The 27,331-nt window shown below is 55.8% G+C and overlaps 1 protein-coding gene across 5 annotated transcripts in view; it reads left to right on the top strand.

The window, feature by feature from the left end:
* Positions 1–8,291: 8,291 nt before the first annotated feature.
* Positions 8,292–27,331, top strand: part of SYNE3 (spectrin repeat containing nuclear envelope family member 3) — a 105,192-nt gene continuing 86,152 nt past the window's right edge. For 3 of the 5 annotated variants that reach the window (XM_060620682.3, XM_060620681.3, XM_060620683.3), the window contains exon 1: positions 8,935–9,255. In XM_060620682.3, the coding sequence (XP_060476665.3) occupies positions 8,943–9,255 (313 nt within the window). In that variant the 5' untranslated portion in view covers positions 8,935–8,942. Of the gene's footprint in view, positions 8,392–8,934; positions 9,256–27,331 lie in introns of those variants that run through there. The other 2 variants (XM_078447873.2, XM_060620680.3) reach the window with 2 other exon arrangements.

The following is a 27,331-nucleotide window of genomic DNA, read 5'->3' as shown; positions in this document are numbered from 1 at the left end:
AGTGGTCAGCAAGACACTCCCACTCCCCAGGGCCTCACAGCCAGATGGCGGGGACAGATGCAAGAATGTCCCGGTGCTGGTGCCGGTGGGCGCCCCCCCTCCCCCTTCCAGGGCAGTGAGTCAGCGCCTCTGGGACCAGAGAAAGCTTGGTAGAGGGGTCGGCACTTGAGCTGAGTGTTGAAAGAAGGGTGAAGAGCCGCTGTTTGAAAAAGGAAGGATGGTCCAGGAGAGGAAGCATCCCCGGCAAAGGCACGGAGGTTGGAGCTCGCTCTGGGGAGAGGAGGACCCGTGGACCTAGCTGAGGGGCTCGGATCTCCTCCCCAGAGTGAGAGAAGGTCACGGAAAGAGTGTAAGCTGCAGAGCTCTGGAGAGTTCCCCCCGGCGGGCACGTTGAACGTGAAAAGGAGGTGGCAGGGTGGCAGAGGGGGGCCAGGAAGGCACCAGGGTGAACAGAGGGCACCAGTGTGAGGGTTTCCCTGAGGATTTGGTGACTGGCTGGGAAGAAAAGCCAGGGCCTTGGGCTTATCCCCGGGTATCTGGCACGGCAGCTGCTGTCTCCTCCTTACTGAGGCTTGGGATACAGGGGAGAAGGGGGGGATGGGAGGGCGAGTTGTGAATTGCTTTCGGACATTCAGAGGGGACTCGAAATCATTAAGTTGTACCTAAAATATGGGGGCACAGAGGGCGCCTGGGAGGCCCGGCCGGTTAAGCGTCCGACTCTTGGTTTCGGCTCAGGTCACCATCTCCTGTCTCGTGAGACCGAGCCCCGCATCGGGTTCTGCGTTGACAGTGCTGAGCCTCCTTGAGGGTCCTCTCTCTTCTCTCTTTCTCTCTGTGCGTCCCGTGCTCGCTTGCTCTCTGTCTCAAATAAGTAAAAACTTAAAAATTAAGTTAAAATGAAATAAAAGACAACGTGGGAGCACAACACTCAGTCTGTTGCCTCTACAGGTCTGGGCCTGATGGCTGGAGATTTGGGCGGGAAGAACAAGAAAGGGAGCTGCAGAAGAAATTGGGGAAGGTGTGCAGTCAGGAAAGAGCAGGCCATGGGACTGAAAAGGAGGCAGGAGGCAGAGAGGGCACAAAGTACCCAAGTATCGCCTGGATCTGGTGACCGAGGTGAGCATGGTTGGGGGCTGGAGCGGCCAGGGTGTTCCCTGGACCTCTCAGGGTCTCTGGAACACGGAGCCAGGCCAAGGGGTGTGGAAAGTGACTTCTGGCTGTCATCCCCGGGCGGACATGCGAACTCAGAGTCTGTAAACCGAGCAGACAGGCCCCGGTGCTTTTGCCCAGAGTCGGCAGTGACACGAGCAGACATTTCAGTGTGGATGGTGAACAGCCTGGGCTCCCGAGGCGCCGTGCCAGCAAGGGCCTTTCTGGAACACCCGAGGACACCAAAAACGTGTGCACGCGGGGCTGCCTCTGCCGAGTGTGGCCTTTTCATCAGCCGGGAGGGCACACGGAGTGGCACTGGCCGTTCCTCTCTGCATGCCAGCTCCACAACATCAAAGAAGGAACTGAGGAGGAGAGTTCTTTCAAATCTTAGGCCAGGTGCAGCTCCTGCAGCAGCGGGAACTCGCGAGCAGACCGTCTAGAAAGCGCTCCTTCTGCGAGTCTGCGGTCAGCCGTTTGCTGCAGGATCCTTTTTTGTTTTTGTTTTTGTTTCCTTTGCGGCAAGAGCCTAATGCTCTGTGCATGAGGCCCTGCTGGGGAACATCTTGGGCCATGGAGAACTGTCCCCAAGAGCAGCAGGGTTTCACACAGAGCCCGGACCTGCAGCTCAGGCACAGGGCCCCCCCTGGGGCGGGCCGCTCCCCTGCTGATGGAGGGGGCGACGCGGAAGCCCCGCCTGGGAGCCTGGGTTCCGCTGCCCCCACGCCAGTGCCAAGGCCACGCCCCCGCGTGCCTGCCAGGCGGGGCCCAGAGGCCTCCGGGCTTCCCGGGCACGCTGCCTACCACACAGCACCTCTACGTTATCGCCTGCCCAGCACAGCCGAGCCCGCTGAAAAGCAAGCTGAGAACACTTCGGCAGGTCACCAAAACGTGTCTCCAGGGGGCAAAAGACTGAAAGATTTCTCTTGCCCCCGTAGCGGAGAAGTCTTCCTGACTCACAGCCTCTTCCTGAGCTGGCTTCTGTCCTCAAGTTTTGTTTGCAAGCATCGTAATTGCAGGATCTAATTTCCCACAATAGCACACATTTGCACAGAAAACGAGTCTGTGGCACATTCTCGTCATCCTGACGCTCATGGACAGCTCCCGCAGGGAAGACAGGGCGAAACTGGCCCCACTTTCTAGATGTGGAGACAGTGTGGGGGCGGGGGGGGTGGGTACATGGCCCAGCAGGGTTAGCCAGCGGGGTGGGGGGGGACGCAGAGCCCAGAGGGACCACCACATCGGGAGATTCTCACCCAGCGACCCCTTCATGCTGCCTGCCCACCCCAGGGCTGGCAGCAAGGGTGCCCTCAAGGCTGCATTTCGTTTTCAAAACGAAAGCAGACAAATAAGCCAGGTTGCTCGCATCCTGTCGCTTAAACCAAAATGATGAAGTCGTAAGGGCGAGTGGTCGTGGACGCTGTGACGGAAGACAAATCATACCCCTCATACATTTAGCAGCCACGGAGAAAGCCAAGTGCGGACGTGGTTTTGTGGTATACAGCGATTCAGAAAACACGAAAGCACGTTATCTGAAATGCACTCAGCCAGCCTGGGTGTTTTATGGTATAAAGCTGGGAGTTTGGTGCCTTTCTTGCCGCACACACAGGTAATCAACATAACCAGAGCGTTCAGTCCTGCTGTTTATGTGTGTACACACGGAGCAGACTTCTAGGCTGGTCCTTGCCTCTCACAGCAGACACACGCACACACACACACACACACACACACACACACACACACACACAGAACAGGCTTCCAGGCTGGCGCTTGCCTGTCACAGCACACACATGACATGCAGGGTTCTTACCTGTTGCTAAAGCTGGTGCCGTTCTTTCCAAAGCACTTTAAGTTTTCATCTATAACCTTGACCCCTAAGGAATTCATCACACCAGGGAAGCCAGAGTTTAACATTCCGGGTTCAACGTAACTCTGTGTAAAAATATAACCTAACAAATGGGTGGGAATTGAATCACGACCAGGAAATGGTCCTCCGCCGTTCCCACCAGACAGACGGAATCCACAGCGATTAAGTGTGGCCCGAGGCCAGAACGCCTGGCTCTGTACCCTAGATGGGTCATACGATAGCTGTGTGATGACGGGCAAGTTATTAGCCTCTCTATTCCGTCATTTGTAAGATCGGTTAATAGTAGCCACCCTAGAGGGTCGTGATTGGGGCGCCTGGGTGGCTCAGTCGGTTGAGCATCTGACTTTGGCTCAAGTCATGATCTCGCGGTTCATGAGTTCGAGCCTTGGGCTCTATGCTGACAGCTATAGAGTCGTGATGAGGAACAAGTGAGTTAATATGAGTAAAGGCTTAGTACCGTGCTTGGCACGTAGTAAGCCCTTAATCAGTGTTAGGTATCATCATTACCCAGAACGCCTTCCCCCAGACACTTGGGCCTTCACTCCTCCCATTTCTGGATTCCTCTAAGGTTCAATTCTGTACCGCGCAGCCTAGCATTTGATAACGTGCGGTGCTGTCTTGTTATTTCAGTGTCATTTCAACGTCTGAGTCTCACTGTTGCTCCCTCGATAGATGGCAAGTTCCCGATGGTAGGAACCATGGAGTTTGCTTTTGCCGGATTTCCACAACTCACAGCCCAGTCCTGGGCAACCACCGCACACACATAAACATCCCGGGAGCGTGCGCATCACTGTAAGCAAGTAGGAACCCACCTGGTGGTGCGGCATTACGGACGGGTACTACAACCAACAGCTGAAACACCCAGTGGGAAGACTTCTATTGACCCCCCCGACCCCGTACTGAATGTTGACCACTGCTCTACTCACAATAGCCCCAAACCGGAGACAACCCAGTTGCCCTTCGGCAAGTGAGCGGCTAGACAAACAGTGGTCCGTCCGTGCCATGCAATGGAGGGGTACGAACTCTTGGTACAGAAACACTCCGGAAGAATCGCCAGTGAATTCCGCTGAGTGAAAGTAGCCAATCGCCAAAGGTTACACACCGTATGATTCCATTAACGGAATGCGAATGGATTAATGGTTGCCAGGGGTGAGAGAGGGGATAAGAGTGGGGGAAACACCTGCATTCTGATGGTGTCAGCCTCAACATCCTGGTTGTGATTCTGTGCTACGTAGGTAATGTCTTTTTTTGCAAGACATTACCATTGGCGGAAACTGGGGAAAAGGTACAGGGATCATTCAGCCTAGTTTATTACAACTGCATAATCTACAATTATCTCCAAATCAAAGGTTTAATTAAAAAAAAAAAACCACTTACGGGGTGCCTGGGTGGCTCAGTCGGTTGAGCGCCCGACTTCAGCTCAGGTCATGGTCTCGTGGTTCGTGAGTTCAAGCCCCGCGTCAGGCTCTGTGCTGACAGCTCAGAGCCCGGAGCCTGCTTCGGATTCTGTGTCTCCCTCTCTCTGCCCCTTTCCCGCTCATGCTCTGTCTCTCTCTGTCTTTCAGAAAATGAATAAACGTTAAAAAAAATTTTTTTTTTTAAAAACCGCTTATGGTGTTCCCAGAAGAAGCAGAAAGACTAGATAGGGTTGCCCATGGATGGTAGAAATATATAGCAAGCCTCTTCTAGAAAGATTTTATTTTTTAGGAGTGAAGTTTGTCGATTGTACTTGACATTTTGTCTCTGTTAGTACTTAATCCTTGGAATATATTAACAGTCGTAATACGATTAAAATTCACACTGTTTTTTATTATTTTTTAAAATTTATTTATTTCGAGAGAGAGAGAGAGAATGTGTGAGCACGAGAGGGGCAGAGAGAGAGGGAATCCTAAGCAGGCTCTGCACCATCAGTAAGGAGCCTGACTCTGGGCTCGAACTCATGAAACACGAGATCATGACTTGAGCTGAAATGGAGTCCGATGCTTAACCGACTGAGCCACCCAGGTGGCTCAGGTTTTAAACTGAGAGGAGTAACCGGGAGGTGATCCTGCTCTAACTCCCTCGTTTCCAGATTCAGAAACTCAGAAGTGGCCCAATGTTCCACAACTAACTAGCAGCATTAACCAGGACTGGGACCCAGTCATCCCAGGATCCAGTCCTGTGTTTCCAACACACTCTGTGTCTTTATTTTATAAAAGCAGCACAGTTCATGTGTGTAGACGGGTGTCCTGAATTACTCCGGTTCCCATGCTTGGTGCCTGATAGGACTCGTGGCCCTCCAGCAGGGGTGTCCCTGCCCAGTTACAGGGTGGCTGCTGCTGGTGGGGTCAGCAACGTACTCTGAGAACGATCCAGGCTGGTGCCCCACCCCTCCCCGCTACAAGCCCATGATAGGACCAGAGTGGGAAAGACAGAAGAGCACTCAGAGAGCTGGTTAGAAAGAAAACAGAGGATGAAGCCGCTGAGAGCAGAGCCAGGATGAGAACAGCTCTCCTGCCCAGCTCAGGGCTTCTCTGAAGAGGCACCCCAGAAACGACCACCCCCGTGCGAGCTTTTCATCGCCCTGCGGCCAATGGGACCGACTTAAGTCATCACGAGGGGAAAGCCAAGCTAGAGACAGAGAAGTGGCAACAGAGGTTTCCGGAGCACCAATTACCACGTGGGACCCTGGGCAGGGCCCCTCCTTCCTGCCCCCTTGCCTCAGTTTACTCACTCCCACAACAAGAGGTTTGGATGAGCCCGGAGAGCCACTCCAGCTTGTGTTCTAAGCTCCTCATGGAGACCGAACACACAGACAACTAAAAATCATGCCTGCAAAACAAGGCTTGTACGGATCGAGGTGGAGGCAAGCTAAGGAACCGCCAAGGCGTAACAGACCTGGATCAGTTCCCCCGGCTCAGTGAGTCGGCCCCTGCTTCCCCACGGGTGGTGGTGGCGATGTTGGCTGCAGGGAAGAGAGATGGGGGGAAGGAGCAGAAATTTCACTTTTTGGGAGACATTTTGTACGTTACACAAACAGCCCCCGCCGCCAAGTGAGTCAGAATTTCCGAATGGCATAATTTTAGGGCCTTCTTGCGGTTCCCTCTCTGGGCCACTTCTGAAAGGGAGGCCTCAGGGCGGGGTTTCCTGTGCTCAATTCCAGAGATGACAGAGGGGCTCTCCCCCACCGTCCTTTGCCAGAATTTTCTTTCCAGATCAGTTTTCGTTTCCACGAATTTCTCTAGCAGCGGGTGATGCTGAACACGAGGTGAAGGCTTCATAGCCCTCCGAGTTGCCAACTCCCCCTTTCTCCCGCACCGATTCCTCAAGGCTCTCCCCTTCGGCATGGACTACTTTGGAGTGGCCGAGGACTGCCGCAGAATTCGCGAAAAACAAGGCCCTGTTTTTCATGGCAGGCTTAAGAAAAGCAATGGGAGAGGGGCGCCTGGGTGGCTCAGTCGGTTAAGCGTCCGACTTCGGCTCAGGTCACGATCTCGCAGTGAGTTCGAGCCCCGCGTCGGGCTCTGTGCTGACTGCTCAGAGCCTGGAGCCTGTTTCAGATTCTGTGTCTCCCTCTCTCTGACCCTCCCCCCACTCATGCTCTGTCTCTCTCTGTCTCAAAAATAAATAAATGTTAAAAAAAAAAAAATTAAAAAAAAAAAAAAAAGAAAAGCAATAGGAGAGCGTTCTCACAAATCCCCAAGCCCGGTAAAGCTAAAGATAATAACTGATGACAATAAAGCTACTAATATGTGCCAAGCATTTTGCAGCTTCTGGATATTTTTTTTATCACATCTATTTTCACCTGTGGAATATTATTGCTATCTCCACTTAAGAGATGAGAAAACTAAGGCTCTACGAGGTTGCATGGCTTGCTAGGGTTCATTCAGGAAAGTAGCAGAGCCGGGTCCCGAATGCGGGTCTGGAAGGTTTGAAGCCGGTGCTCTGCGCTCTCTAAGCACCTCACGGCCCCGTTCAGGAGACAGCCCCCTGGACACGGAATCCTTGCACCGGGACTTCCTCCTCCCGGGGGGTCCTATCCTACTCCGTGCCTCCCTCTCCATATCCCCAGGGACTAACACATAGTAGGTGCTCAGGAAATGTTTGATGAGAGACTGCATCGCTGTTTACCAGAACCTGTGGCGATCACACCATACCCGGAACAGCTCACGTGAGCCGGTGCTCACGCCTTCAGGCGCAGAACCATTCAAGATGGATTCCTGTTATCAGGCCCATTTAACAGAAAAGGAAACCAAGAATGAGTAACGAGCAGAAAGCTGCCAACTCGGGCAGTTTGGTGCCAGGGCTTGAACTCCCTACCCCAGCTGTGCCCCACCATGGCTCACCGCAGGAAGCCGACCGCTGGCGGCCAGCTGCTCTGTCTTTCCAACAGCGCCGGTGGGGCCATTTTCGCGCTCGGGCAAAGCCCCTGACCTCTGTGCGTCTCAGTCTCCACCCTAAGACAGAACCAATTAAGCTTTTCCTAATTACCCAGAAGGCCTGTGCAGAGGTGTAACGGGGAGACCCACGTGAAAGCTGTGGGGGGAAAGCAAAGAGCGCTATCCAAGCACAGGCATCGCGATCGTAATTGCCCTCTGGGCCTTCCACGCGGCTGTCGTGACCCCAAGGCCGGTGTCAGCGTTTCGATGGAGTCAAGATGATAATGAGGAACATAATAAGATACCTAGAACGGGTCAAGGGGAAGCAGGGGAGAGGCCCTTTGCTGGCAAGTCCTATGACCCTGTGAATAATCATAGCTTAATGAAGGGAGTCCTGAGTCCTGCCTTAGGAGGTGTGGCTGACACTGGCATTCTAACTCCAGCTTGGTCTACCCCAGTGTTAATTCTGGCCTTTGGCATTCTTCTCCTTTGCCCTCAGTTTGGAAAAGACACACGCGTGCGCGTGCGCGCGCGCTCACACACACACACACACACACACACACACACACACACACACACCATGACTATCTGGTCCTGTTTTACAATTTAATCTTTCTCTTAGGACACTGATTTTTATACTGATTTATTCAACAAATACGGATACAGGAAAACACCCTCCGGGAAGCACTAAACTTGGGGCAGCTCCCTAACTCCTCAAGCCCAGCCTCCATTTCCTCATCTGCAAAATGGGCATAGCCACACTTAAGGTGCAAAGCCTGGAGTCCCCGTGGTACATAGTTCCACCAGTTGTGTCCTTAGCGGCTCTCATCCCCACCCAAAGGAGACAGAACCAAATCAGGCAAAGATGTAATTAGTCTGACAAGGATCAGGGCTGGGGTGGAGAACAGTTCAAAGATCCCTAATGCGCTGGGAGCCAAAGGCACAGAGGCAGATAAGATTCAGACAGTCTGCCGTGAGGTTTAAGAGTTGGTGGAGTTGCGGATCAAACGCGGGACGGTAAGCCTGTTGGGCGGCGGTGGGGACAGAAGGGAGACACTTACCGGGGCCTTGCGGTTTGTGAGATATCCAGATTATGCCTTTAATTCACATTCCTTGGGGCTCACCCCCCCTCCCCCCTCCCCCCTCCCCCGCAGTCGCTTCCTCTGGACATCCTCGGGGGCTCCCATCTGAGCCCGGGGCCCAGAGAGATTCCCCCCCGCGGTGGCTCCGGGCACTGTGGGGTAGGAGTGGCCGGATGGGGCGCCCCCACTGTCAGGCCAGCTGATAGGTGTCACTTCCTCCTTGGATTTCGCGCCTCCGGGAGGAGTGCCCCTGCCTTTGGCCGCACCTCGGCTCTGAGGGGGGCCAGACCTGCCGGCCCCCCTCGCCTTCTCCCCAAATCTGGACGCCGGAGGATCTCCCTCCCCAGATCCAACTTTCCCCCGGGGGACAGGCAGCTCCGTGCCCTCCCGAGGATGAGACCCAGGCGGAGGCAGGCGGGGGTCCGGGGATCCGGACGGCTCCTGGGCCGGAGGGGACAGCCCGGGGCGCGGAGCCCGGGGGTGAGGATGGGGAGCCCCCGCGGCGGCGCTCCTTCCCGCGGAGGGGGGCGGTCTGCGATTGGGCGCCGCGGGGCTGGGGCGGTGCGCCGGGGGCCTCCGCCTGGAGCGCGGGGCCGGGCGCGTCCAGCTCGGCCCGGCCGGGTGGCACGGCCCCGGGGCGGCTCCCGCGGCGGGTCCCCGAGGGGACTGGGCGGGGCCGGGGGCGAGTGTCCGGCCCCGCCCCGGCCCCGCCCCGCTCCGGAGCCGCCCGGGACGCAGGGAGGAGGGCGGCTGGGCCGGAGCTGCCCGCGGCGCCGCGCTCCTGCACGCTCCGGACCCGGTAAGTGGCGCGGGGCGCGGAGGCCGAGCCGGGGCCGGGAGGGTCGGGGCCGCGGCCCCCGGCCCAGCCCCGACGGGCCTCCCAGGGATCGGGGTCGCCGACAGTCGAGGGGACCTGGGGAGGCGCGCCCGGCGCGGGGGCGGGGGCCCTGGCGTGACAGCTGCGGGCGGGCGGGTATTTTTAGTTTAAACCTAACCGATCCCTGCCGCCTGCGAAGTCCCCGAGCCTTTCCGCTCCCCAAGCCTGGAGTCGCGGCCCCCAAGAAAAAGCCCCTGAGCCCTGGGCAGCGTGTCCCCGGCGGGCCGGGCGCCGCCTCCAGTCTTCACTCAGCCGCCGCTTGGGGCCAGCGGACCTGTCACCGCGGGCCCGCGCCGCCGGCTGTCCCGGGCCTGGGCAGCAATCGCGGGCATCAATACCCCCTCCTGGCGACCACGCGCTCGCTTCCTAGTGCCTGGGACAGCCCGGAGCGGGCGCGCTGGAAGTGGGGGGGGGGGGGGGGCGAGTAGCCCCGGACAGCTTCGGGTTCATTCAGACACCTCCCGGCTGTGCCGCTTTGGGCAAGCCGCTCGGCCTCTCTGAGCCTCATCCCACATCTCTCAAGGAGGGCGTAGTGAGGCCAAAGATCTCTTGCGGGGCTGAGCGAGCCCCCAATGGATGCTGACCACCTTTAGGGTCTTCAGATCTTGACTCTAGACAGTGGGCCCGGTGGATGTAACCAGGCAGGCAGCCGGTGGAGGGGGGGGTGGGAGCCTGACATGCGAGGGAAGCATGCCCCATCCCAGGCGAGTGAGGGCAGGAGGAGACAGTGAGGGACAAGAGACTGCCCTCCCAGAAAAGGGAGTATGTCACAAAATCACTGCCATTCTGAGCTTGGCGGGACGGCCTCCTTCCTCCACCAAGAAGAGAGGAAACAGGCCCAGGGATGGGCAGCGATTTCCCCGGGGCTGCACGACTGAGAACAGAATCGGGCTCTCTGGAAGGGTCAGGCCCTGCCTCCTGCACAGCCAGCAGCCCCCAGGGGTCAGGGGCTAGGAGGCGGGAGGCACGAGCGGGTGCCACCGGGCTGTTTTTGCTCTGTTTCCCGGAACCGGTCCCCAGCGGGGCTCTCTGACACGTGTGGGTCTGCACATTCCTCAAGCAGGACCTCTCTCTGCTGCCCGACAGCCGCAGCTGTGTCCAGCCTGCTGGCCCCAGGGCGCCGTTTTCAGCCAGAGAGGCCTCTCTGAGGGCAGCTGGAGCGGGGAGTGGGCTGGGAACTCCTCCTGTCTTGCTGGGGGTCCTGAGGGGAGGGGTGAGGATCTGGGCTCTGGTTTCTGCCTCAGGGTGCAGGCTGGCCCCCTGCAGACACCCTTCAGGGTGAGTTTGTCTCCATGGGAACAGCCCTGTAGCACAGCTGCTTTGCATGTTCTGTTGCGGCCGCAGACCTGTCTGTGCCTGGGTGCCCCCCCCCCCCCCCCATCTCCTGATGCAAAAACCTGGGGCAGGGACAGCTGTGACTGCCGTCCTAGGGAGGTAAGACCGGACAGGTCCAGCACAACCCCCTAAAAGCCTTGGGGCCCCCGAGAGCCAAGAGGGCTGAGGGCCTTCCCGTGTTGCCTAGCTGTTGAGAATGGGGGTGGCCATGTTAGACTCCCTGGGTCCAGTCCTGCCTTGGCCTTGGCCTTGGCCATGAAAACCTCCCTTCCCCTCTCAGAGTTTCGGTTTTCTTCCCCACGAGAGGGGGAATAACCGTAGCACCCACATCGTGGGTGCCATGAGCATTCGATGAGATGGTCCACGAATAGTGTTTTGTAGGGTGCCAGGCACCGCACAGCGTTGTCACCGTGTAGGGTGACGGGACCTGGTTGGGACACCTGAGTCCCTCCCCCCTGCCCACCTCAGCTCTGCCCTTGCCTCTCTGCCTTGATTTCCCGTGTCTGTCAAATGGTGGGTGGCCCTGGATGATCTCCCTCAGAGCTTTTCCATCACGGAAAGCTGGTCTTTGAGCCAGGCAGAGACATTTGAGAGGGGTCTGCCAGGGGATCCCCTGTGTCTGTGGGCTCCTAGGAAGCATGTTCTGTCTCTCACCTCCTATGACCCCGACGAAGGCCAAGGCTGGTGCCATTGCTGGCCCATTTACGGATGAGGAGACAGATTTCAGAGGTCAGGGGTGGCTGAGTCAGGATTCGAACTCGGGGCCTTTGACTTGCTGATCTTCATTACACCACACAGCGCGTCTCAGGCAATAGAAAGAAATGATGCTAATCACCGGGCCAACAGTATGGGCGAGGCAGGATCCCGCTCATCATTAAGACATTGGCATTTGCCGGGAAGAATGGATTCTGAACTTTCTTCCCCCGTTAACGTCTGAAAGTAGCCCAGTAGGGCCACCACGAGAGGAACCTGGGAGGGGGAGATGGAAGTTCTGGAATTGTCCACTGACCCTCTCCACCCCCAGGGAATCACGACTTCAGGATTTGGGGATGATGTTCCTGGGACTGAGCTGCCAGGAAGCACATGGGGGACAGTCCCTGCAGCCAAAGCCTCAATTTTGTCTTCTCTAAAGTAGAGATAAGAGGCCCCCTGTGGGGTTGCTGTGGGGATAAATGAGACAATTGGGGACAAGCCTCAGCAGAATGCCCGGGGGGGGGGGTGGGGGGGTGGGGACACATCATAGGAGGAGTTACCGTGGTTTTATTATTCCTAATCCACCTAATGCGATTGTGACAATGTACACATTGTGCAGGTGTGCCTGCACCTCTTGCCTGGATTTCTAGGCAGCAGACTCTGTGCAGGGAATCCCAGCATCTCCGAAATGCTTTGAAAGGCAGGGCACAGAGCTGCTAATTATGAAAGCTCAAAACACAAACACGAACGAGGAGTCGTTTCGCGATGCATACACGAGAAGTCAAGCAATCGTGGGGCAGAGCTGATCATGGGGTGGGGGGGGGGGGTGCGTGGGCAAGAGGGGATTGGTAGGGTCATGGGGTCCGTGATAGAAGAATTTACCTTGGAACTACTGGTGACGCCGTGTAGGTTTTATGTGTGCCTCTCTATATGGAGTCTTTTTTTAAATTTAAGCAGATTTTATGAAAAGCAGGGAAATGGTAACCCCCAAATCAGGGTGGGGAAGAGGGCACGGGGTCAAAGAGGAGCCAGGTCCAGGCTCGGTGGGATCCATTATGTTTTTCTGTCGAGTGGTGCAGTCGTGGGTGCTATTGAAATATTTTTATGCTTCATCAGTTACAAATATACATTTGTTTATACACATACATGCCTATATATTCCATTGCGTATTATCAAATCTTACATGCAGATACAATTAAAAGGTAATGTGAGGGGCTCCTGGGTGGCTCAGTCGGTTAAGCGTCTGACTTCGGCTCAGGTCACTAATCTCGCCGTTCGTGAGTTCGTGCCCCACATCAGGCTCTGTGCTGACAGCTCAGGGCCCGGAGCCTGCTTTGGATTCTGGGGCTCTCTCTGCCCCTCCCTCTCTCTCTCAAAAATAAATAAACATTAAAAAAAATTTTTTTTAAAGGTAATATGAAACATTTCACAAAGCTCTCGTGGGAAATCAGACTCTTCCCACAGATTCAAGTGGTAGTCTGGCTGGATTTGATAAAACACGACAAACACAAACCCTACCGTGTGACAGACCCATGGCATCTTACGCGGTGAAATCATCTCCCTCTCTGAAGACACACGACTGGGAGATGGTGTAAACGCTCTGCAATCTCAGATTATCTATGAGAGTTTTTAAGGTCTTGGCGTGATGATTTATGCTTGTGAATCAGAAAATCCTGAAATATTTGAGCTGGGAGGAACCTCGGGTCCCCTGGACACAACCTGTTGGCTTTTGTGGCTGGTGGAAATGCCCCGGCCCAGGTCCACATCAGGCCCAAAGGTAGGGAAGACAGCTTGCTGTGCGTTGCCACATCTGAATGCCTCTCGCCGCGACACCACTGTGGCAAGGGCCCCCTGGAGACAGGGCAACGGGTGGCCCTGAGATTAAACTAAGATTTCCGTTTATTTATTTTTTTACTCGTTTATTTATTATGTTACTTAAGTTCACATTTATCCGAGATTAAAGTGATCATTTTAATTGTTGAACGTGAGAAGAGAGCTGCCGCGTGCAATGACCACACGACTTCCGGAACTTACACAAACGCAAACGTCACCAAAGGACCTGCATAAGCAGTGCCCACGCTCTCCTTTCCCATGAAACCGGCCTTGGGCAGCCACTCCTATTTTTCCTGTTCTTTGTGGGGCATGCTGGATATATTTAGAAGTTATCAGGACAACTTAACCGCTACGGGTATGGTTATCGCCATTTTGCATCTGGGGAAACAGGGTCAGAGAGGTTGAAGGCCTTGCCCCAAATCCCATGGCAGGTGAGTAAGTGATGGGGCGGGAGCTTCACCCAGAGGATGCGCTGAAAAGACGGGAAGCTTTTTTCGCGTGTGCTGTGCTGTGAACGCAGCCTTCGCTCCTCCGGAGCTGCAGTCCCTGTCGTCCCGGCCCAGCTGGCAGGTGGGGGGGACATGCCCTTGTCCAGGGTCGTTGGGTGGTTTCTGCCCAGCTGTCAGATCACAGGAGGCTCTCGAGCCAGACGGGTCTAACCGCCACACCTTCTTCCTTATGACGGAGTGGGGCAACGGTGCGCTGAGATTTGGGGAACCCATCCCACTTGGGGCCCTGGTGCTTTGAATGCTCACTTCGATTCCTGGCCACCTGCCTTCTGCCCAAATCCAAGGTGTTCTTTGGGTCTTCCCTCTGCAGAGATAGCTGTCCGGGCCAAAGGGTCTCAGAGCGCCGGATGCCCCAGGACTGATGCATTTGGTGGTGGTTCTGATGCGCGTCGGGCACGGAGACAGCGGTTGTGTCCAGCTTGTGTGCTCCCTTGGGGAGTGGAGACCTGGGGCTGGGTCCCCCTGCTCTGTGTCCTGTGACCCCATTTTTTTCCTAAACGGTATTTTTTTTTAATGCTTATTTTTTGAGAGAGGGAGAGAGAGAGCGAGGGCGGAGGAGGGGCAGAAAGAGAGGAGACACAGAATCCGAAGCAGGCTCCAGGCTCCAAGCTGTCAGCACAGAGCCCGATGCGGGGCTCGAACTCACAAACCGCGAGATCATGACCTGAGCCGAAGTCGGACGCTAACCGACAGCCACCCAGGCGCCCCTTTGTGACCCCATTTTTCACGTGCCTGATGGGGCTGGTGCTACCTCCCCGTAGGGCAGGGCTTAGGACCCGCGGAGACAGAACTGCACAAGTCGGGCATCTTTCAGACGCTGGGAAACAAGCCCTCAGTGTATGTGCCTGCGGGGAATGTGTGTGCAGTGTTCTCGAACTGACAGCTGCAGCGGAGAATAAGAGAATGCCAGAGCCAGCCGGAGCCTTGGATTCCTCTCATCTGAGCCTCTATTTTTACCCCTGGGGAAACTGAGTCTCCGCAATTAGAAGTGACCGGCCCAGGGGCACCTGGGTGGCTCAGTCGGTTAAGTGTCCGATTTCAGCTCAGGTCATGATCTCACGGTCCTTGAGTTCGAGCCCCGCGTCAGGCTCTGTGTTGATATCTCAGAGCCCGGAGCCTGCCTCGGATTCTGTGTCTCCCTCTCTCTCTGCCCCTCCCCTGCTCATGCTCTGTCTCTCTCTGTCTCAAAAATCCGTGAAAACATTTAAAAAAAAATTAAAAAGAAAGAAAGGAAGAAAGAAATGACCGGCCCAGGTCTCTCTGTGGTGCCTCGGGGCCAACCTGGGATCTGCGATGGTGTCTGCTGGTCCTCGGCCAGCATTCTTCCCTCGCAGCCACCTTCCCTAAAAGTCTGTTTGGTCTGTATTCGTGCCTGACACAATGCGGGCTGGTCACGTGATGAAAATGGGGAGGCTTGTCTTTGGGGTCGGGCCCTCCCACTCATCACCAACGCCTAGATAGAGTAGGTGGGTCCCTGTGGCCACTGGCGGGGCTCTAATTAAGCCAAGAGTTTTATTTGAGGTCTGAAAAGGGCTGAGCCCCTCCCGAGTGACATTTGCTGAAATAATACAGCAGGCTGACTCACTGGGGTAGCCTCTTTCCTTGTTGTTTCAAAGAGCTGGCTCTTCTGTGATGATGGGAGGTGCTGGTAGTTCCCCAGGCACCTCGACCTTCAACCTGGGCCAGTCTCAGGCTTCCTGCCCTTCAGAAGGGGAGGCCGGAATGAGGAGAGCTCTAAGGTGCCTTGAAGTCTGGATGTTCTCTCATCCAAGAACCACGGCCTCAAAGTAGGTGTTTGGGGCCTCAGTCTCTCCCGATGGCCATGTGCCACCCTTGGGAGAGGCCAGCTCACTTAAGGGGGTGAGTCCCTGCCTGTCCCCTCCAGTGGGTCCTGCCTGCCCTGAGGAGGAAGTCCCAGGCCCCCAGCCTCCCCTGCTGGCATTTCATGCTTTCTACCACCTGGTCCCACGAGGCCGCAAACTCATCCTGGTCTTTCCCACCTCCAGACCTGCGCTCCCGCTGTTACCTCTGCCAGACGGTGCACCTGCCCCCCAGCTCCTCCCCGCCAACCCCTGCTGCGTATCTCCTCCTAGAAGCCTTCCTCCGGCAACCCAGTGGGGTCGCTGGTTTGTTTTCCAGTATACTTTCCACTCATTTCCGTTTTCGTGTCTGATTCCCCACTAGGGTGTGACCTCCTGGAGGGCAGGGATACAGGATTTTTCCTTCTGTCACGATTACTGTCTCACGAACAGGCTTTACACTTTAAAATCAGATCTCGCGAACGGCAGGGGGGCTGTGTCGCCCCAGCGAGCACCCCTGAAGGAAGTGGACGGGACAGATCCTGGTGATCACAGGACACGGAGGGGAAAAGTGGGCTCCAGAGTCATGAACCAAGGCTGGGGAGAGAGGGGGGGGATGCTTGTCACCTCCCTTTGGGGTCCTCTTTGGAGATTGCCCTTCTGGAGAGCTGTCCCTTTTCCGGGGCTCCCCGGGGCCGGTGCTGGAAGTTGAGGACCTCCCTTCGCCTGTCTGGGACTCAGGTCTCACATCCATTTCTTCTCTGAGGACGCTGGGCGCCTCCCCCCTCAGGCCTGCCTTCTTGCCCTTCCTCTGCCTACAGACTGCACCCCCGCCCCCCTCAGGGCTTTCTGACGCTGCAAATGCTCATCACTGAGATCCCGAGTCCCCGTCACAGGCCACTGGAGCACCTGTCCTTACGCCCTGCCCCATCGCCCTGTTTCACTGTCTGTCTGACACTTGCCACCAACTGAAATGATCTTACGTGTCTGCCGTCTGCTCTTGGGTTTGTCATCCGTCCCCTCCGCTAGCACGGACACTCCCTGAGCGCGGGGATTTTTTCCGTCCCCAGAGCCTGGCCGTAGTAGCTGCCGAGTCCATATCTATGGAATGAAAGAAGGGATGAATGAAAGTGTAAACTGATGAGGAGGACTGGCTGCCACCTGGGGCGCCTCGCGTGCTTTAGCCTGATGGCTGGCGCCCCTCGGTACTCGGTACTCGGTACTCGGTACTTGGTACTCGGTACTCGGTACTCGGTACTCGGTACTCGGTAGGGAACGCTAGTGTTGCTTGAATGCCCTCTGCATTTTCCCCCTCAATCCTCAAGACAGCTCAGGAGGCAGGCTCTGCTAGTCCCATTTTACAGAAAGGTTCCACAACCCGCCCTCAGCAGGGGATTGGAATTTAGCTCCGATGATCTGATCCCACAGCTCATGCAGGGAAACCACCAGTGTCCCCTGGCCTCTCCATGTTCTGTGCTAGGAGCGCACTGGGCAGGACGTGGTGAGTCAGACCCAGACCTCGGGTCTCCTCCCCCAGCATCTAGTTCTTTCTCTGCAACCCCCAGTGGCTCTCGCACGGACAGGCCGTTCCTCACAGGAAATCCTTTCTGTGTGGCCAATATCACACGGGGCACAGCTTTCCCAGAGCGGGGGCCCACCCTGGAGCGCCCTACCCTCACCACCCTGACCACACCCTTTTCTCGAGTGGTTCCAGGGAAGTCTGCGGGCTCTGTCACTCGCTGCGGAGAGCGTGGTGACCACAAGCCGTGGTTGTAGGCTGGATGAGAGCCAGTCGGGGCGGCCAGGTTAAATTCCTTCACTCAGGACTGGGCAGCAGTGGAGTCTGGCTTATGTAATTTGCCTGTTTATCTGTTTGCTGATTTCAAATTCAACTTTGCTCAGGGATAATCTTAGAACATGAGTTTTTACAAAAATTCCATCTTGTGGGGTTGTCTTGTCCCCACTTCCTTCTGGGTAGAAGCACCTAGATGCCTGGGGGTGGGGGCATATGCTCCCAGCAGTCTTTACTTATGGATATGCTCCTTTGGGGAGGGGGGTGGTGGCCCCATAAGTCCCTGCCCTTGTCCCCTGTAGGTAGCAGCGGGGGTTTGTCACACAGCTCCTAGCTGGAGCCACTTTAGTTTGGGAGCCAGAGAGGCACGCGTTTGTGGCTGGGAGGTAGCCCTTCCGCTCTGGAAGCCGCCTGGCTTGGGCAACCACATTCCTTTAACATGCTGACATTGACCGAGCTGGACAGGGGAGGAGGGCTCCAGGGCCACGTCCGTGCCCTGTGGATAGGAGGAGTGTGGTGGGTGAGGTGGGTGCTTGAAACAGGATGTCCCATCCTGGGGGGGGGGGGGGGGGGACAATGGCTCAGAGAGAAGGGAGCCCAGGGGCACCAGGAAGGACCCTTTTATTTTGTTGGAGGGCACGGTCTTTGGGGACCTCAACTCCCTTCTCTGTGAGGTTGGGAAACATGTGCTATGCTCTTGACCATGCTGGCTGTGTCTGAGCATGTGTTGCAAACCGAAAACCCCCACCTGGAGCTAAGAGGCCATTAACATGGCCAGTTTAGCCCACGGACCAAGGCGTCACTGTCTTCCTGTGCAGAAGACAGAGCTTTGGCAGAGTTCCTCCCCGCTCCCGGGCCTGAGGGGTGGGGCTGGCAGCCTTGACTGGTGGAATCAGACAGACCTGGGCTGGGACCCGGGTTCTGCCACCTGCAGTGTAATCTCGGCAAATCACATCACCTGCATGGCCAGCTCACCTGTTCGGTGGGGCTGGTCACACCTTCCCCGCCGAGTTGCCGTGAGGGACCGATACGATCACAGGCGGACGAGGAATTCTTAGCTCCGAGTGGGTGCTGGGTCCCAGCATCTCCGGCTTTTCTATTTCCAGCTTCTCTGAGCACTCCCTATTTCCCCGAGGTGCTCCCTGGCTGCGGAGGTGACTTTGGTGGCAGTGCGGGTCACATCGAAGGGAGCGGGGGCATTTCCGCCTGCCTCTGCCCCGGCCCACACAGTAGTTGGATCCGCACAGCCGCTGGTGAGTCAGCCCCCTGGCACAGGTGTTCTTGGCTGAGGCTGTGCTCTGGCCGGGCCCGGGGTGTGATGGGCTGAAGTCAACTCAGCCAAGCCTGTCCCACTTTGGAAGACCCTTATTGAGGTGGACAGCGTGCAGACCAAATGCCTTGATCACCCCTTTCCCTCCCGGCCACCCCTAATGGCCAGTGGGACCTTTTGCTTTTATAGAATTGACTATGGGAAGAAGTCAGTGTCACCCCACTAGGCTCTCCGGTCTTATCCCAGCCCTGAGCCTCGGGGTCTTCAATACAGTGCAGGGGTGCAGACGAGGTCTGAGTTTGGACTGGGGGCTGCTGGTCACCAGCAGCTGCTGGTCACCTGTCATCATGGACAGGATGAATGTGTTGGCATGTGCTTGGAGCACGGAATGCCAGTGATTCCCTACTCCATCCTCCGTGCCGTCGTTTTCCTTCTATCCTTCTGACTATGCAACGTTTTCCTAATCATCGGGGCTCTACTTTACGCCAATGTAGGAGTTTCTGGACCAAGGGCTGCTGATCTGAGCTTCTTAAAAGCTCCCCGGGTGATCCTGCTGCACGGGGCTCTTTGGGAACCACTGGATTTTGTCAGGAGAACGTCTCCGTGTGGGGCCGGTCTGGCTGTAATGCTTGCACATCCCTAACCGGAAGCGGGCCTCAGGCACAAGCTAGCATCGGCCTCAGATGATAGAAGCACCGTATTGATCCCTTATGTTGTTCTATACACGGCAGTCGATTCTCATCCTGGTGGTCTATTTGAAGTAAAGATAAAAAAATTCTCCTTCTGAAAGAAATTTAAGTTTAAATGGGTGGAATTAAAAAAAAAACAAAAACAAACTAAGGAGGAAAAGTAAGCAAGCCAGGCATCCCTAGATGCGCCCAGAATCACGGATGTGATGCGCAGACGGTCGGCCCATTCTGGATATCAGGGATTGCAGACTTGTAGCTGAAAGGAATAGAATGGAATCTTCTAGATTTCCAGACCTCTCAGGAATGCTGTGCTGATAGGCTGGGGGGGAGGGGGGGCGGGGTGAGATATTTGTCTTGAGCTGATAAATGGAAGTGGCAAACCTTTTCTGTAAAGGGACAGATAGTAAATATCTTTGTCTCAAGGGCCGCACAGGCTCTCATAATTCCTCAGTTCTTCTGTTGTATCTGAAGCAGCCATGGACTCCCGTAACGAGTGGGCGTGGCTGTGCCCCAATAAAACTGCATACGGGACACTGGAATTTGAATTTCGTGTCACTTTTACCTATCACAGAATATTACTCTCTCAATTTGTTTTTCAACCCACTTGAAAATGTAAACATCATTCTTAGCAGAAGAGCGGTGCTGAAACAGGTCATAGTTTGCAGGGCCCTGTTCTAGAAGCCTTTAGAAGCCTCTAGAAGCCGGGGAGGGAGGGGGGGGGGGCTTGCAGATTTGAGGAAATCTCTCTAACCATTTCAGTTCTGAAAGCTCTAGTTCTGAAACAGGTCCTGATCTTTTACACCGGCTGCTTAAACTAAAATGGTTCATTACTTATGACCTGCGTTCAGCAAACCTCAAGTCTAGTGGCAAAGAGGGGAGGAACCCGGAGGGAGAAAATTTTGTCCCGTGCTGGCTGTGGAGCCCTGGGCTGGTGGCTGACCCTCTCCGAGCCTTACTTCGTCCATCTGGGGAGGCAGTAATAGTGGGACCTACCACATCAGTGAAGCGATCAATGCGAGGGTTAAGGCATACCTAGCGCATAGCACCCTCTCCACGGAGCTCAGCTATATTCTCTCACCTCCGCGAGGGTTCCGGGGTACAGGCGGATGCGAGTGCTTTTCCCTTCAGCCAGCAGACCCCGCACAGTAGACCTTACTTAACGCTTTATGGAGAAGGAGGCCCGGAGACCTTACGGAGCTTGTCCAAGGTCACGGCTGGCAATAAATAGCAGAGCTAGAAGACTGTGTAACTCGTAGGACCTAGCTCTTTCTATGCAATGCCCTTTCAGGGGACCAGAGGAGGCATTGAATCTAATTCAGCTCCATACTTGTGGAGGGGTTAATGCAATCAGCATCTTTCCCTTTACAGCCAGGCTCTTAAAGCTCCTCTGTGCTGTGCCTCAAATTCTCTGGGGGATGAGCATCATTTGAGGGACCTCACAGACTTCCAGCAGCCCGTGGGGGATTCCAGGCTGAGGGTTTTCTGTCAGTATCCTAGGGGGAACTTTGTTGCTCTGCAGGGAGCTCTGGTTTAGAAATCCCAGCCTGGAAACGGGCATCTGGGGAAGTCTTTAAGTTTTTCTGACTCCCCTTGGGTGACAGCGCTCGTCTGTGGGGTCTGAGTCTCTGCAGGGCTAGTGGGGAAGGCTCTAGAAAGTTCTAGAAGACTGGATTCAGGGTAGCCGCATTTGAAGAAAGGAATCATCAGGGTCTTAGGAAATAACTACTGGCTGTGAGTTCCTAAAAAGTGTTATGCCTTGGTTTTCACTTCTGTAAAATGGAGGTGGAAATGTCATAATTAGTTGCCTGTTGCTTGAGCACGTGCTTGTTGGACGCCCGCCACGGGCCTTGCTCTGAATGCACAAAGGACGCCTGGGGGTGGGGGGAAGCCTGACCTTGGATCCTGGAGGCCTCTGGAGATAAAGCTCAGACAAGGGGAACAGTGAAGGGATCGGTGATTCCGTGTTTCTGGCAGAGCTGCGGCCAGGCTCCGAGCTGGGGAAGGTGTGCTGAGCCAGGGTTTTCTGCGCCCCTGGCACTTGTCTGAAGACTCAATCAGAGAAGGGAGGACACATGGACGTTGGAAACTAGCCGGCCGGCTGCCCCATCTGTAACCTAGAGCACCTTCCTGTCCCTCTCAGTTACCTGAGGACAGGCTCCTCAGTGCAGGCTGCTGGAAACCCAGCCCCCACCTGTGAGCGGCTGAGAGGTGGGGGTGGGGACAGGGGTGTCAGGTGTTGGGGGGAGGGGTTTTGGGCGAGAAAGGAAGATGGGGGCAGGTGTGACCAGCTGTCCCCGGTTTGCCCTGGATTGAGGGGTTTCCTGGGACACAGGACTTTCAGGGCGAAGACGGGGAAAGTCCTGGGCAAACCAGGACAATCGGTCACCCTTGGTCAGCGAGTCATGGCACCTTGACTGTGGCATTGGGCAGTCTGGGTCATGGCTGGGCAGTTTAAGAGGGGTCCGCTCTCCCCCGAGCCTCAGTGTCTGCTCAGAGCCCCTGTGCGTGAAGAACCACACTGACTGCTGTCCCTCAGGTCTGTGGGCACATGATGGTAGAAACCAACCCACCCCCGAGGGGACCGGCCCACCCCCGAGGGGACCCACCCCTGCGGGTCCCAGAGCACAGAGCACTTAGTAAATGCTGTAGGGTGAATGGATGGGGGCTGAAGGTCTCCATCACGCTGGGGCAAAGGACTCAGATGCTAATTCATGCTTTGCCACTTTGCACATGCTGTTCCCTGTGCCTTGTCCACCTCCTCTGTGCCCCATCCCTTGATCCTTCACCATAAACAGTGTCTCCCACCTCCTCTGTGTCTCCCTGAGCTGCACCTTTCTCAACTCCCTAACTGGGCGTCTTTCTTTATGCATCTTTCATCCATACACTGTGGCTCCTTAGGGAAGGTCCCTAGTGTAGTATTTCCTCTGTCGCCTTTGGGGCCTGGACGTTTCTTGAAGGAACGACTGGCACTGAACCCATGGAGCAGAGAGCGTCATTCGTGCCTTGCTGAGGGCCTACCGTGAACCGGGCACTGTCCCAGGAAGTGGGATGGGAGCCGTGGACACGACTGGCAGAGTCTTTGCTCTGATGGGACTTACATTCTAGAAGAATCTGGAATCATCCAGATTCAACAAGCAAGCAGTAACTATGCAGCCCGTATCAGAAGGTTGCCTATGCTCTGAAGAAAAGGAAAAGAACGAGGCAAGTCTCTGAGCCCCCGCCAACTGTCAACAGGCGGGGGGTGAGGCTGCAGCTTGGTGGCGGGGGTGGGGGGAGGTGGGGGATGGTTCCGGCCTAGCGCATCGTGGCACCTTCCTATGGAGGCAGAAAGAACGTACCTTCTCCTGGGTGGCTGCAGCCTTACTGATCACTTTGGTCTACTCAGGGTTGGTGGTGTGTGGGCCATCGGTCCCTTCAAGAAAATCTGTCAAAGCCAGCATTGTGTGAGTGAGGGAGAAAACACATGTTGGAAAGTCAGATGATGTTTTGTGCCTGGTGTGGGGGCTGAGTGTGCGTCTGCCCCTCTCCTCCGCGTGGGAGTGCAAAGTTCCAGGCTCACGTGCTGGGTGGTGACCTTGCCGGGACAGCAACAAGAGGGGACATGAGCTCTGCCAAGGGACCGGTGGCGAGAACCCGGGAGCCCAGGCTTTTCCAGCGGGAAGGGGATCAAACTCGCTCCAGCCCAAAGCAGGGAGCGGGTCAAGGGGGTTAAGCTTGATCCCTTTCCATGAATTGCACTTGACAATGGAGTACTATCCCCTGGGACTGATGGGGAGCTCAACCCCAGACACTGGCCCTTCCAGGAGGGAGGAAGCCGCCTCCTCTGCAAGGCCAAAGCACCCCGAGGTTGGGGAACACGCTGCTCCCCAGGGCCCCAGGGGATGGCTTTTGTCTGCAGCCCCTAGTGCCAAGGTCTGGGAAGTTCAGGTGGCCCCTGAGTCTACCAGATGTCACGCGTGTTGGTAACATCCTCATGCTGAGACCCTGGAGGACAGAGCAACGGAAGTCAGTCTACAAGCCAGTGTCCTTGGCTTCCCACAGACCCGTCCTAAACCTGGCGTCTTGAAGCCCTGGCAGGAACAGGCATGTGCTAATTATAATCTGCGTGGACTGTTAACACTCGACCTTGGGCACCGGGGAGGTGAAGGTTCCTGGGGGGAATGTCCCCAGGGTGCTCCGAGGCTCACAGATACAAGGCAGGGGTTGGCAATCCAGGGCGTGGAGTCTTCTGGATGGCCCAGTGGATATCACCTTGCAGCTCCAGAGGAATGGGGACAGTTTTAAGCGTCTTGGGCTCCGCTAAGAGGAGAGGAGAAGGCAGCAGGATTACTTGCTGTGCGACCTTGGGCAGGTTATATAGCCGCTCTGACTCGATTTCTTTAGAAAAAGGCAAGCACTCCTACTTAACAGTGGGTGGGAGACCCCAATGAGCTGATGTGTATAAACACCTAACGGTGCCTGGCACCTGGTAGGTATTTAGCCATGTGAGTTCCCAGACCTCTGCTCGCTGAGAAATCCCGGAGTGCCTCCTGGAGGCAGTGATGGGTCAATGTAGCCAGGGAAAGAAGAGCATGAAGGGGAGAAGCCCCAGGAGAAGGAGAGGCTCCAGCTGCAGGGAGAGGAGGTGGGAAGGGTAGGAGACGAGGCTGCGGAGATGAACAGAAAGGGACTCCAGCTGTCCTGTTAAGCATCTCGGATTTTCTCGGTTGGGGGCCGTGGAGCACTGGACGGTTTAAGTCAGAAAGGCCTTGACCCTGAGTCCTTAAATACCCTTTTCTGTCAGGAAGAGAGGACTCTGGTCCCTCTGCCTCCTGCAGGCTTCTGGGGAAAGGGACGAAGTACCCTGATGCCTGAGGCTCGGGCAGGGATTTGGCTCCGAGGGGCCATGGCTCTCGCCAGGGTTCAGTGAGCACAGCCCCCAGGGCGTGCCGCCTCCAAGAACCGCCCCCCCCCCCCATCTGGAACGAACCCTGTTTTCCTTGGGCTGTTCGTCCCACAGCTGGAGTGCCTTTTCTTAATTGAAAAGCGATGTTCAAGTTGTTCTGTGTCGTTTTCTAAGCCAAACCTGAAAACCATGGGAGGGCGTTTTTCTTCCCCGGAAAGTAAAGCGTGCTGGGCTTCCTAGGCTGCCTTGTTCTTGGTGACGACCGGGGCCCCTGTGGGTCCCTGTGGGTCTGAGAGGCGAGCCCTACTGGGCCCCAGGCTCAGCGCCAAGCCTTTGTATGCCCCTCGGTGCCATTGTTAGTCTGGCTTTACAGACAAGGAAAGCTAGGAACAGAGAGGGTAACAAACTTGCCCAGGGTCACACAGCTAGTACATGGAGCAGCCAGATTCAGTCCCAGACTGACCGTACTTCAAAGTCTCTACCTTTTCTGTGCGGCATAATGTGACTGCTGGGCTTAATACTTATTTGAACTTATTTTGAAAGTCGAACAGGACAGAGAAACCTCTTAATTTGTTGTTAGACTGTATGTCACTTTAAAGCCCTTTAATTAAAAAAGCAGTTTGTGGGGCACCTGGGTGGCTCAGTCGGTTGAGCGTCCGACTTTGGCTCAGGTCGTGATCTCGAGGTTCATGAGTTCGAGCCCCGCGTCGGGCTCTGTGCTGACAGCTCGGAGCCTGGAGCCTGCTTCGGAGTCTGTGTCTCCCTCTCTCTGCCCCTTCCCCGCTCACGTTCTGTCTCTCTCTCTCAAAAGTGAATAAATGTTAAAAAAATAAATGAAAAAAAATTGTAACCATCCCCTTAAGGAAATCGCAGTTTTAAGTGTCCCTCTGATCCCACCGCTCTAAGAGAGCTCCTCGTCTTTTCCATATTCCTTTCAATCTTTGTTTTTGACACAGCTTTTGCTGACGTTGCCAGCAGGGCTTGGCACACTGCAGCCTACTGGCCACATGCCACTTGTTTTTATAAACAAAGCTGTTGGAATACAGCCACGCTCATGGCTCACTTACTATTACCCACGACTGTTTGCACACCACAGCCGTGGATCTGAGTGGCAGCGACAGAGACCACATGGCTTGTGAAACCCGAAATCCTCCCCGATCCTTTCCAGAGAAACGTTGCCGGCCCCTGGTCCAGAATGCACGGGGTGTCACGGCATGCTCTTTCTTCTTGTCAGCTGCAGCATTATGCCACGGTGTGACCTGTCCCAGTTTTCCTTGTAAATGGCCCAGAGTCCGTGAGACGGCTATCACAGAATTTTCCCGATCCTTTCCTTTTTGCCGGCCTGTTATATGTCACATCTTTTGTTTCATTTCGTCTTGTTTTCCCTCGTGTCCGCATTTGCTAATTTATCATTTCTTTGAAACATGGATAGAACACCCACTGCTTACCGGTACCGTTCTGAGCTCTTTACCAGTACAACTCACTTTATTCTCAGATCGGCGATAGGAGGTCTTCTTCTTACCCCCATTTTACAGATGAGAAAGTGAAGGCAGGGGAGTTAAATGCACTTGGCTTAGATCTGAATCTGCTAAGGAGGCTAGCTCCGGAGGCTTACCAGCTGTTAGGAAGCTTCCAGAAGAAGCAGGCCTTTGTGACTGTGATGAGGTGCGGCGGCGGGGGAGTGGGGGGAGGAGGGGGTCCAGTGACTCACCAGGATGAACCCTGCCTTGCCCAGCCCAGCCGCCCCACCTCACCCAGCTTTGACTATTCTCTGATCATCCTTGTCACAAGCCCAGCAACCAGGGCCACGTGAGCGCAAATTCCGTTTCTTTGTGGAAAATGGCTCAGAAAAGAGGGCTGGCCGCCGATGCTGAAGATGCAGTGAGGGGCCAAGAAAATGATGTCTCCTGGTCAGAAAAATACCGCGTGGGTGTAACAGATCAAGGGCTCTGCTTTGTGGCCACAGGGATCCAGGGTCTTGCTCAATTGTTAAATAAGCGAGAAATGTGCAAATTCTCTAATCAAACTGCGGAGAACAACAACAAAAATGCAACGTTTCGGTCCAGCAAAATGGCAACGGTTCAGGATGGTTTGTGACATCCACCCCGTGGAATATTCTGGGTCGCTTACAATGAGAAATGTTCATGGTTAACACCATGAGTGGCGTAGGGAGGGCTTGGCTTTAGCCTTCCCCGAGCCAGGGGGGTCCCGAGAGATCCGCGGACCTCGTCGGGACAGCAAGCGGGCCCCAGACGAGACCTAAGGTTCCGGGTCCGTGGGGCCCTCGTGGCCCCTCCAGAGCTCCTCGAACATTGTCCCGGGGGGCGGATTAAAATCCTTGGTTCACAGAGACATGCTGAAAAGGTGCTTCCCATAGGACACATGAGCTGGTGGGTGGCAGAAGGGCTCAGGTAGAGAAACGCCTTGACCTAGAGATCCGGGTGGGAGAAAACTGGACACCGTGCCCATCTCCCAGAAGAGTAAAGGGACGCTGAGCTGCCAGGCCACCCAAGGGTGCAGGGCCTGGTGGTTCTCTTCCTCTCTGATCTTCACGGCGACCGACGACCGCAGCGTCTGGCACAGAGCAGGCGTTGAGACGAGCTTTGCCAGTAAAGGCACCGAGCCTCTCCCGGGCTGCGGGGCGGAGGAAGTCAGGCCTGCTGTGGTTCTCGATTAGGAGACAGATGGGCCCGACCCGAGTCTCTGCCTGCTCACTCGGGGTCCTTGGAGGGCGTGCCCTGAGCCAGACACCCAAGAGACCCGCTGGGGAGGCGTCACCAGGCCCATCAGTGCCAACTTCAAGCCACGCGTGCCTCTCGGGCTTGCCCCCCCCGTCCCAGCCGCGCTCACCGTGGAGGGCTGGCCCCGCCTGGGGGCCTTGTCAGCCTGAGCCTCTGGGGTTCACCCCCGAGCTTGTCTGCCTCTGCGGCCGGTCGGGTGTGTGATGGGAAATCCTGTTCTGACTCAGAGAGGAACCCGCCCCCTCCCTTCTTTTGCCTACCTGACTCACTTCCTCATTTTGCAGACCATTTTGTACCATGGCATGGGTGATGGAGCCAGACGGGCCCGGGCTTGTTCCCAGCTCTGTGCCTCAGCAGCTGTCCGACCTGGGCGGCGCAGGTGGCCCCTCAGGGCCTCAGTTTCCCCATCTGTAAAGGGGCGCAGTCACCCCTGCCTTGGTGTTGGTGGGTGA

This window comes from Panthera onca, chromosome B3, assembly GCF_046562875.1.
Source record: "Panthera onca isolate mPanOnc1 chromosome B3, mPanOnc1 haplotype 2, whole genome shotgun sequence".
Classification (NCBI taxonomy): domain Eukaryota; kingdom Metazoa; phylum Chordata; class Mammalia; order Carnivora; family Felidae; genus Panthera; species Panthera onca.
The sequence above is the reverse complement of the archived record's forward strand: the minus strand, read 5'-3'. Positions and strand labels throughout refer to the sequence as shown.